The sequence below is a fragment of the Tenrec ecaudatus genome, chromosome 18 (genome assembly GCF_050624435.1).
Source record: "Tenrec ecaudatus isolate mTenEca1 chromosome 18, mTenEca1.hap1, whole genome shotgun sequence".
Classification (NCBI taxonomy): Eukaryota; Metazoa; Chordata; class Mammalia; order Afrosoricida; family Tenrecidae; genus Tenrec; species Tenrec ecaudatus.
Genome location: NC_134547.1, coordinates 3,613,046 through 3,625,491, shown reverse-complemented (window position 1 = coordinate 3,625,491; position 12,446 = coordinate 3,613,046). Strand labels below are relative to the sequence as shown.

Here is a 12,446-nt window from a genome sequence, read left to right as displayed (position 1 = left end):
GGCTGCGGGTCACATTGCCCAGGTGGAAGTGGGCCTGAGAGATGCCAGTCAAGTGTTGCAGGCCGTGGAGGACAGCCACCTGTTGTTGAAAGTCACATGCCCCCTCCCTGAATAGAGCGAATCTTTCATATCTGACATCAGAGAGACACTGGAGGCTCAGGTGCCCTCCAGAGACCAAGAGGTGACTCTGCAGGCTCTGGAGAAGCTCAGGTTTCCTATAGAATCCTAAGAAAAACAGTAGGCTTCAGTGAGAATTAGTTGTTTTTTTTCCCCAAACACCCGTGTCCCCCTCCTAGAGTTACTAGTGTCACCATGGATATACACCCATTTCTCTGGCTCAGAATCCACGAGCTCCCCACTCCCCATCCTCCTTGCTCACCCAGATCCTATGTCAGGCAAGGGGGAGGTCATGAGTCCCTCACCCGAGACCAGCAGTTCCAGCGAGTCACTGGGTATCGACCAGACATGGGAGTAGTTCCTGTACAAGCCATGGCATCTGAATGTCCACCTCTGGTTGGGAATCATGGAGCCAAACGTGAACTCAGCCCGGAAAAGCCCATTGGAGCATGGCTGTGGGTCCAGGGCCCAGGACTGTTCATGTTCTCCTTTCTGAGACAGAATGAACCTGTCATACCCCACCCGAGAGCCACCCTGAAGGGCCACAGTCCCTCCTGAGGTCACCACCGGGCTTGGCAGGGCTAAGAGGGTTGGTTGGTCATAGACTCCTAGAACAGAAGGAGGCAGGTGTGTTACATGCGAGCTCAGAGATCATTCAGTATCACATAGTACAGGGCTGGGAGACAGCAGATACCCTCCCTGAGAGGGAGACCCCAAAGTTGGATCCCTGAGCCTCCTCTCACCTGTCATCACCAGGTCCAGTGGGTCGCTGTGTCTTGATGGTCCAGTGTTGCTGAGATAGTAACAGCGAGATTGCCCTGCATAGTCCATGGTCATTTGTGGAATGGAGAACTTGACCTTGCGCCTGGGCCCCTGTGGGAGCTGTCTGCCCCACGGCACTCTGTCTCCCTCTCGATACAGAAAGTATGCCTTCGCCTTCAGGGGCCCCTGACACCAGATGGTCACAGGTCTCCCTTGGAGGCTCATAGAGCCAGGCTCAGCCCAGATCGTAGGCTTGGGAAGAGTTCCTGAAAGGGAATTTTAGGAGATTCTTATTAACCTTGTCTCCCTCTGCTCTCATCCCCATGACTCTCTCTCTCTCTCTCTCTCTCTCTCTCTCTCTCTCTCTCTCTCTCTCTCTCTCTCTCTCTCTCTCTCTCTCACTCACTCATTCACTCACTCACCTTTCAGACATACCACTACCAAGTTCCAAGAACTCTCACCTCTGAAAACCCCGTAGGACTCACCTGCCTGTGTGTGGATCTTCTGGCCCAGACTCAGCCCTGGAAGAGAGATCCCAGGACAAATCCCAGGTTTGTCCTCAGTGCCTGAGCACACCCTGTCCCCCACTTCTGCCTCCTGATGCCTGCACAGATTAGACTTGGCTGTGAGCCAGGAATCCCTCCCAGACTAGGGTTCCCCTCACCCTCTTCAGATCTTACCCAGGCAGAGCAAGGAGGTCAGCATGGTGGACATGGCCGCTCCACACATTGTCTTTATCTGTGCAGAGCAGTGAGACCCCAGCACCCAGCAGGAGAGACAGGCACACAGGCTGTGGACACTTGGAGAATGACTTCTGTCCTTCGTGGTATTGTCATGACAGCCACCTCCCAGGAAGTGAAACATCTCCTCCCCTTGATCCTGCCTCTTGGTCTGCAGGGCTGACACTGAGTGGACTCTGGGATTCCGGAGACATTTAAGGAAGAAATTAGATTTACTGGACCCAGGCTATGTCAATCTGTTCTTCACACATTTGAGCAGGAGAAGACAGTGGACCCTGTACCTACCATGCGTCATTCCTTTCAGGTGAATGTGAGCAAAGCGATGTCACTTCCCTTCAGAGGACCTCTCCCATGGCCCTCTGCCCTCTCCCTTAGCTCCTCTCTCAACAAGTCATTGCTGGGCACTTGGCATTGTCCACCCTCATGGCAGACCCTGCAGATGCTTCAGGAAGATGCAGATTTAGGCTCTGCTCTGGGAAGCTCAGCTTCGCCATCACGATCATTCACAGGCAACTCCACATGGAAAGGCTAGTTCCGTTGTAGCTATGACAGCAGAGAGAACAACAGGGAAATGTGGGGAGAAATTACAATTCTTGACCCTGCTCAGACTTTGAGAGTTGTTTTCTTTCTTCTTTTCTTTTCTTTCTTTCTTTCTTTCTTTCTTTCTTTCTTTCTTTCTTTCTTTCTTTCTTTCTTTCTTTCTTTGTTTCTTTCTTTCTTCCTTCCTATTCAACAGGCCCTATGATGGGTCTTCCATTGTTTATGCAGAGCATCTTGTCCCCCAAGTTCCTGGGAAGCAATTTCAAAGCTATGATGCCTCCTTAGGACTCCCTGTGTCCATGGGCATAGTGTTCCTGCTCTAGGGTGCATCTGTCTTTGAATTATAGGGAGCATTCATTTTGAATGCTCACTGCAGGGCTAAATGCCATCTTTGTTTCATTCGGGACCTCTCTCCCTCTCTCTGTGAGTCCTTGGCCGCAACCTCCCTTCTCTGAGACTCACATTCCTAGTGGAGCCTGTTCTCATGGCACCCACTGCTCAGAGGGGATGTGAGAGTCAGTGACGTCTGGGGGGATGGGCTCCACCTTGTTCATGTCAAGAGCAGAAGAAGACAGGAAGACTTGATGTGGAGCTGCAAGGTCAAGGTGAGGATGGGTGTACCACTTGAGACCTCTCCCTACTGAACATCAGAAAGGGTGGCTTGTTCATGGGGGAAAGGCTTGACATTGCCTTGATGGGCCCCCAATGGGAGCTAATAAAGAATTAAAAAGGGGAAAAAATGTGCTGAAACTGATTGTGGTGATGATTATACAAGTGAACTATGAACGTGTGTGATACGTGAACCATTTGTCATCCAAACTGGTATAGATAGTTTCTTAGGCTGATAGTCATGAAGTTTGGTGGGAAATGGAGTGCTAATAATGAGTATAAGAATAAAGAATATGTTCTATATTGATTGGAGTGATGATTGTAAAACCCCTTTCAATATGGTTAAACCATTCTATTGGATAGCATGTGAATTATATGTCAATTAAATGGTCTAAAATAAATTTAAAATGAAATTATGAGCTACAACAATGTGAACATATTAAACAACCGTGTTTTAACATTGTGCTAGAGAGTGCAACATAGCTGGTAAAGAAAAATATTCCCAGCTACCCAACAAGAAAAAATATAAAACAATTTCCTTCTTACAGAACACCTGATCTGCACTTCAAATCATATAGGCTCTACAATGAAGATATAATAATTATTAGGGAGACAGAGCAAACTTTGAGGATGCAAAGTTAATTCTCAAAGTTCAATGATGCACTTACAGCAACATCAATTTGGAAATTGTAATAAAAACACGATACATGCAAAGAAAAATTTGGGAGTTGCAATAAAAGCACCAGAAGTGGTCCGTGTCCTCTGGACCCCAAGATCCTTGTACATTGAGCCTCCTTGATTGAGGAGACAGCTGTGACACCAGAAGAGGGTCTGAGGAACAGCAGAACCAGGAGCCAGAGCAGGAGCCCAGAGTGGTGGGGGAGGTAGTTCATTTATTGTGCCAACCTGGCCGATAAACACATGTGGGGTTAATTGAAGGGTGGAGAGATAATGACTTGGTGAGCCTCACCTGTCAAGTTCTCAGGTCTCTTTCTTTGTCATGGTCGGACCAGTGTGCAGCTTCCTTTGCCAGTTCCCTGCTTCAGCTGGCAAGGCTCACTTCCTGCAAGACATCCCTGTGGAGAAGTCACATGGACCCACCCTGATGCAGCCCTGGGTGCTGGAGCAGCTGTGTGGGGACCCCTGCCAGCACTGAGATGCTTACACATTCACTGACTTGGCTTTCCTCCTGCAGCCGGCATCATTGTGTCTGTTTTGTGAGATGGAGGAGAGGACTTTGTGGATTGGTGTTGGACATATGGGTTAATGGGTTAATGTTGGACTTGTGGGCTTGGGCAACACTGAGTTGAGATGTTTTATTAATGTGCACTTAACCTTTATGTAAAACTCTCTCTTATACATGAGTTTCAGTGGCTTTGTTTCTCTAAAACACCCAGACTAACACAGTGGGCTTCCTCTGACATACAGGATAATCTCATGTGACTTTATAGAAGCATGATTGGAGCTATAGAAGAAGAGAGGAGGAGGACTCATAAATATCTGAAGATACTAGGAGTAAAATGCATCAATAGTTGATGAAAAGATGTATCAGCTTACCTGAATGAAAGAGAACAAAGAATTTGGGCACTGTTCCATCAAATTAATTTCAGGTAATAAATAAGGAGTGATAAAAATCAAAAGACAGATGGAAGCAATTGGTCAAATTGACTAACACGCTCCTCAAACATCCCCCTCCATGACCTCAAGACCAGAAGAGGTAGATAGTACTCCAGCTATCACCATCGACTGCTCTGAAAGGAAGTAGGTTAGAAGAGCCTAGATAGTGTAGGAAGGGGGGGGGAGTAGAATAAAAGGAAAAATTATTAAAGAAACCAGGTTTACTGGTCCTAGAGGTACCGGCGGAACCCCAGAGACCGTTGGTCACTGTTCATGTCTGGGATTGAACTTATCCCCTTTGCTCAGTGTTCAGCCCCAAGCAGCCTGGTCTGTAGGGAAGGACTAACAGTAGTGAGGTCTGCACACTTTAGAACCATCACCCATTTCAGATCAGAAGGGAAGCACTGACTCCAGGACAGCGTTCGGAGGGTCGGGAAAGAAGGAGGGTGGAAACAGGAAACACCGGGAGGACGTGGGGTGAGTGGAGGTAGCGTGAGGGGGTTGTGATGAGTGAGATGAGATGAATCAGAAATGTTGACCGTCAGACTGGGGAGCTTCTCTATAAACTTTCACCCCATGTGCACACAATGGAATGTCTTAAAAAGAACAATCCTAGATAAAAGTATAAGATCCAGCGTCTACATTATAATATCGATATCACTCTCTGCTCCTAGAGTGGAATTTTGTGACACTGTGTTTCGGGGCTTGACTGCTAATTGAAAGGAGGGTGCCATCCGCTTCTGTAAGAAGCAGAACGGGACTCTATGAGCATTCTGACTCTGTCACACAGGATGATTGTGAGTGAAAAAATGAAATAGCGCCCAACAACAGCAAATTTCATAACGCTTCTATGGGAAATCAGATATTTTTCTGTTACTTGGTGTGGTGGTTACATACTTTGATGTCAATTTGAAGATATGTAAAAGTGAAAATATAAATCAAAGTGTACGGGAGGCATTCAAACTGTCAATCATGTCGCAACCTGATGGTGCCTCCTGTGGGCATGGCTTCTCATAGGAGAGCCCAGGGAACTTCCCTCCCGCCCTCTCTCAGCCTTCACCTTCCTGCTTGCTGGCCACCCTGAGAGCTGCCAGAGGCCTGCCATGTTTCCATTGCCATTGACTCCACACGACTTTGCAATCACTGGCCTGTGATCTTCCTGCATTCTGCATCATTGCATGTGGCTGCATGAGTCTGAGGAGGGACTTATGGACTAGTGCAGACTTATGGCTTGAGTTGGACTAGGCTGGGATGTTTCCTTGATATATCATTACTTCTTGATATAATGCTCTTTCTTACACATATATGAGTGTCACTGGATTTGGTTCTCTAGTCAACATTGCCTGCCTCACTTGCATAATATGAGAAATGTCAGTGAGAAAAGAATTTTGATTTACAGTTAACCTTTGAACAACGTAGGGGTTTGGGGTGTTGACCTCTGTGATAGCTACATAAGCTGGTGTCAGTTTGAGAGGATTATGAGTGAAGGGGTAGAGCCTGACCTGTCAATCAGGATATAGCCAATGAAGCCTCTCTGTGGGCATGGCCTTCCCCTAAGGATTCTGGGAATTCTTGGATTTCGTCCTTGGAGGTGGGAAACAGACTCTTTCTCTGGGCTCACTCCCAGACTCTCTACTGACAAGACACATGACACTACGCTGATAGAGCAAGTGCCTTGGGAACTGGAGAAGGCACGTGGAGACCCCTGCCAGTGCTGAGATGCTTACAATGCCACTGGATCCAAAGACGTTCTACCCACTGCCTGTAGTCCTTCTGCATTGGCATCATTGCATGTGTTTTGTGAGTCTGAAGAGGACTTTATAGATTGTTATATGGGCTAATATTGGACTTCTGGTTTTTAATGTAAAATTACTCTTTATCTACAACTCTTATACATATATGAGTCTCCCTGGATTTGTTTCTCTAGTCTACCTGGATGAACACAATCTCTCATTCAGTCAAAAATCCACATGTAACGTATAGTTGATCCTTGACCACAGTATTGAACTGCCAGGGTCCACTAGTACAAAGAGTATTCTTTCCCTGTGTCCATTGTGGTGAGGACTCAAGTGTGTGCGTTCTGCTCCATGTGAAGGAGATCATTTTCACATAACTGGAGGGGCCAACTGCTGACTTGGAGATGGTTAGCATCGCACAGTGTTTTCAGTTGATACTTACAAGATTTGTTGTTAGGTGCCATAGTGATGCATGCAAACAGAGAGAAACACAGACTGGTCCTTTCTATCCTCACATGTGTTCCTACGCTGAGCCCATTGTTGCAGCCACTGTGTCAATCCATCTCCTCGAGGGCCTTCCTCTTTTTGGCTGCCCCTCCACTTTACCAAACATGGTGTTCTTCTCTAAGACTAGTCATCTTGGAAGCTCTGCTGAAACCGATTCACTTTGGGCAACCTTGTTGGCGTTTAAACTACGACTGACCTAGCTTCCAGCATCACAGTAACACACAAACCACCGCAGTACAACAAGCTGACAGACAATTGATAGCACAAGACTTATGGTCACTGAAATCGCAACAAAGGCGATAAGGGCAAGAAAACCATATGAACGGAAGCCCATTTGGTCCAAACCCGTGTCAGGGTCAGCTGTATGCTGTGGTTGGGAACATCCCATTTATAATATCTACTAAATCCCTTGTATATAACATGTGAAGCAGATTTCGAAACTCAGATCAAATGAAAAGAACACGTCCAATGCTTCTGATAGGCATACAGGTATGGGTCATTCTGTGAATGAGAGATTGAGTGAGATGCACTTCCGATGAGAGCATGCATGCCTTCTTTTATGGCACATGAATTTAGTATGCATCCCAGATACAATGTTTTCTACAGTTGAACTTTTATGGCAACCTGATATCAAGCAAATCTTGTGGCGCCATGTTCCCAACAGCATGGGGACACCCCATGTCTCTGTGTCACATCTGAGTAATTCTCACAATATTTCAGATTTTTCGCTAATGCTACTGCAAACTGAATAGTCTACAATATGTAAACAACTCCTTCAAATATGCTTAAGCGATTAAACTGTATGGTATGGGTATGATACATAAATAAAACTAAATTTAGATAGATACATAGACTACTCACTCCCCATGCCAAATCCTATAGGACAAGTTAGGACAGCCGTGTGAGTTTCCAAGACACTCACTCTTTACAGGAGTAAAAGGCCTTATTTTTCACCCATCAAGAGGTGTTAGGTAGCTTAGCCTAGGGGTTGGGAAGTCCATTGATGCATGCCCAGGAGAGCCAGCATAGGAAAAAGCTGGATCTTCCCGCAGGTGGGCGCGGATGGGCATTACACCTGGAGCAATCCATCTGGTCCAGGTGACTGCAGTTCAGCCAATGGGAGCGACCTGGGGTCCTTCACCATGCCTCCCCCGGGAACCCTTGAAAAGGCAGGGACCGGAAGGGAGAGGGGTCCTGTCTGGTCGTCTTCCTTGGGAGAGAGATCCTTGCGTGACCCTGAGCAGCCTCTCCCCGGCTGCATGGTCAAAGGAATCCTATGGGTGCCGTGTAAAACCTGAAGCTTCTTTTAACTCTCATTAAATTCACTTGGATCACGAGCCCGGCTTCGGCGTGAAATCTTTCTCACGCAGAGCCAAGGACCGAGGTTGGAATTTAGCCCGGAGAGAGAGACCTTACAGAGGGTGGTGGTTTCAAACTAATAACCTTTCATTAGCAGCCCAGTTCGTAACCACTATGCCATCAGGGTTCCTTAGATAGACTACAGTATGTGTAAATACAACTTCTGTATACACCAAGAAACGAAACATTTTGTGTGACTCACTCTCTTGCAATGATAGCTTTGTTACATTGGCCTGGGGCTGAACCTGCCATATCACCAAGGTATGCCTGCATATGATAGAAGCAATTGCTCTGAAAATTTTCCAGGAAGTTGACTTCCTTCTTCACCTGGCCTGCACCCCAGCCTTTGCAACGTTAATACACGCTGCATTCTGTGCCTTTCCGCGTGTGGTCAGTCAGTTTGCAAACTACGTGAGCTGCGGGTCTCCTCAAGACATCCTGTGTGTCTCAGTTGTTGACTTAGGACCTCCTGTGCAGCAGACGCAGCACCATGTCCCCAGCACTGATCGGCCTCTTGGGTCTTGGTAATTGCTATAGCTTATTGTGCCAGCCTGGTCAATAAACACAAGTAGGATTAACTGAAGGGCAGAGGGATAAATGGCTTGGTGAGCCTCACCTTGGTTGCTCTGTGCCTCAGTTTAAAGGGGTACACTACCTGTGGGATGCCTAGCCTGTGGACTGTGTCGCTGTAAGTTGAGGTCCCTTTAAGCCCACACTATTGGAATGTTCATCTCTGGAGCTGGGGACTGGCAGTTGATGACAGTTGGGGACCTGCCTTGCTGTTTGCTGCCTGGGTATATATAGCCCAGCTCTCTCTACAGAAGGGGACTGGCACCTGGCAGCTCTCAAAACTTGAAGGACTGCTAGTGTCTCACTGCTTTATAATTTAACTGTTAATTTCTTGTATTATCTATCTGTATATAATTTAACGGTTTATTTCTCGAATTATATATCTATCTTTATAAATATATTTATATATAATTACTAGCAATCTGGTTTGTCTCTCTAGAGAACCCTGTCCAATACAGTAAGTCTTGAAAAGAAATGGAATGACGGGAACATTATGGGCAAAAGGACTGACCGCAAGACTTGATGTTCCCATGGGAACATCTGCTTCCAAGAGAGTTGAGGGGAGATCTAGAGATCTGAGTTTAACTTGAGCCAAGCATAATGCTGCCTTAAAACAGAAGGGACTCTAGTGGGCGCACTGGCTTTGTATGCATATGGATGAAGCATGGTGGATTTTTTTCCCCAGGATTCTTTATGGATGAGAGGATCTGGGTACAAGAAGGTAAGTCCTTTCCCTGAGATGTAGACTGCCTTTCAACACCAAATAAGAGGATTTTCCATAACATGAAGACACACAAGATAGGAAGTTGGGCAGATGGGTTGACCATGGGAAGCTTTATGGTGGAGTACTTGTGAACAAGAAAGTCAGGGCCCTGAGAATTCTAGGATGAATGTCTATGCTAGAGATCTCTCCAGTGCTCTTCTCATTGACTGAGTAAATCTGTGCGCATATCAGGAAAAAACCACGAAGCTCAAAACTGAGACTGTAGATTAGATAAAGAGAGAAAAGTCAGTACTAGGAAAACCAGACCCACAGTCTCCAGCCTTTCCATGACAGTAGAAGAAAGATGGGGCTGTCTAATTTTGTGAACATTTAGTCACAGAAACCCAACGGGACAGATCTACCCTTTCTTATAGAGTAGCTTTGAGTCAGAATCAACTCAATGGTAGTGACTTTTAAGAACTACTACTGAGTGTAGATTGGGCACCCAAAGCTCATCTGTAGGCAACTGGACATTCCCTTCCAGAAGGGTCACAGGGAGGAGACGAGCCAGTCAGGGTGCAGGGTAGCAACGATGAAACATATAACTTTCCTCTAATTCCTAAATGCTTCCTTCTCCCCACTATCATGATCTCAATTCTACCTTACAAATCTGGCTAGACGAGAGGATGGACACTGGTACAGATAATAACTGGAAACACAGGGAATCCAGGACAGATGATCTCTTCAGGACCAGTGGTGAGAGTGGTGATTCTCGGAGGGTGAAGGGAAGGTGGATTAGAAAGGGGGAACTGATTACAAGGATCTACATATAGCCTCCTCCCTCAGGGATGGACAACAAAAAAGTGGGTGAAGGGAGATGGCAGACAGTGTAAGACATTACAAAATAATAATAATTTATAAATTGTCAAGGGTTCATGAGGGAGTCAGGACCAGGGAGGAAGAGGGAAAAGTGAGGAGCTGATGCCAAGGGCTCAAGTAGAAGGCAAATGTTTTGAGAATGATGAGGACAATGAATGTACAAGTGTGCTTGACACATGGATGGATGGATGGATGGATGGATGGATGGATGGATGGATGGATGGATGGATGGATTGCGATAAGGGTTGTATGAGCCCCCAATAAATGATTTAAAAAATAAAAGATAAAAAGAACTCAGAGATTACTGAGTTGATGGGCATAAATATTGTGTTTTTCTCAGCTTTATGCCATTCTGAGTACCTAAAGATTGTACCAATTAATAATGGAGTATGTATGAATTTTTTAAAATTATTTTTCAGGAAAGAGAGCTCAGATCATGTGGACAAACTAATAAATAGATGAAAAGGGGAAAAAAAGAAGTACTACTACTTTCCCATCTGTTGTACATGAGGTCACAGTGAATCAGAACTGACTGGATGGCACCTAACAACAACAATGACAACAACCCTCCTATCAGAAGAGGTGGGAGAGCCACATGCAATGGTGCCAAGAATTGCAGACTATGCTGATACAACTTCAACTGCTCCATAGTTTTCACATGTTGTTGCTATTGTTGGATGCCAACCAGTCAATTCCCACTCGTACAACTCTATGCACAAGAGAACAAGACACCGCCCAGCACAGAGCCACCCTCACAATTAATCTTGTGTTTGAGCCCACTGTTTCACCCCTGTGTAAAGCCACCTCCTTGAGGACCTTCCTCTTCTTCACTGCCTGTCTACTTTACCAAGCCTGATGTCCTTCTCCGGGGACCTGCCCTCTTGACAACATGTTCAAAGCACATGAGAAGTCTGACTGTCTTTGCCTGTAACGAGTCTTCTGGCTGTTCTTCTTCCACAACAGATTTGGTTTTGCTTTGGACTAAAGGGGAAGTCTACCCTGTCAGATGGGGTCCTTATGAGTCACAATTTCATCAACGGTAGTGTGTAAGTTTGAGCCCTGTGTTAGTCAGAAACAGCTGAGTGGCAGTCATGTTCTGGTGGTGGCGGTACTGGAGGAGTATATCAAAACTAAGGAGTTTATGTCAATGCAAGAGGAACAACTGGCAATAGGAAGAATGGGAAAGTTGCACAACTCACAAATGGAAACAATGTCATCGAAATGTTCCTGTGGACCTGGCTGACTCGGGGTATGTTTTGCTGTGTATATTCTCAGCAGGAAGAACAAAACATACAATAAAAAAGGCAGAGCCTCCGCTTGCTGACATCAAGTGGTTCAAAATGTGTGACGCTCCGTGAACGTTGGCAAAGGACCCCAAAAGTGCTCTGTGTATTGATTTGTGGGTGGCATGGGAATGTTAGTGGGGAAGAAAATTCGCAAATGCCAAATCTTCCGATAATGCAGATCATTTGTACATAGAGAGAGACAGAGACTTGCAAACACATAGATGCAGAGAGGAAGAAGAAAGATGGGCACGGGAAGGGCATTGGCATCTGCATTCACTTCAGGTCCCCTGGATGGCTGGCTATTAAAAAGTCCTAACATCTATGTACTTAAGTGTGTATGGAACACCCTCCCTCCTGGCAGAGTGGGGTCCCAAGAAGGAACTCAGGGCGAATGTGACCCTGTGGTTCTGCTCAGAGCTCAAGTTTGACACTTACATGCTATATAAAGATGAGGAAATAGAAAATACCACACACCTTGCTGAGACACTCCAAATCAGACCCTTGCAGGTTGACTTCTCCTTTGGTGCTGTGACACCTAACCACACAGGGACCTGCAGATGCTTTGGTTGTCACAGCCACGCCCCCACTAAGGTGTCAGCCCCCAGGGACCCTCTGAAACTCATGATCACAAGTAAGACTTCCCATACTTGCCCCTGCCCATGCCTGTCTTCTTGGGACAGAGATGGGATGTTCTAAGGGCTTGAAGGCATGGGAGATGGTGAGAGAGATGAGAAGAGCGTTTTATGTAGAGAGAAAGAGCTGATAAGAGAGATACAGATCTCAATAGAGACAAAGAAGAATGGGAAATGAATGAAGCTAATTTATTACATCATGAAGGTTAGACTGGAGTACAGAAACTGGAGGGATGGATAGAGGGGGTAAAGAGAGAGATGGGAAGATGCAAACATCTAATTCTCATATATTGGCATGTTGACAGTCTTGTAGTCGATATAGGACAATTCAAAGACATAAGGAAATGCTGACAGAGTCATGCATGAGAACACAGTAAAATTCAAAATAC

General features: G+C 46.0%; 1 protein-coding gene across 1 annotated transcript; it reads right to left on the bottom strand.

Moving 5' to 3' along the window:
• Positions 1-337: 337 nt before the first annotated feature.
• On the bottom strand, positions 338-1,593 carry LOC142432598 (leukocyte immunoglobulin-like receptor subfamily A member 5). The gene is made up of 5 exons (XM_075537825.1): positions 1,560-1,593; positions 1,365-1,400; positions 861-1,145; positions 509-725; positions 338-386 (listed from the first exon to the last, which is right to left on the bottom strand). Exons 1-5 carry the CDS (start codon positions 1,591-1,593, stop codon positions 338-340), a joined length of 621 nt encoding a protein of 206 aa, XP_075393940.1.
• Between the last annotated feature and the right edge of the window lie 10,853 nt (positions 1,594-12,446).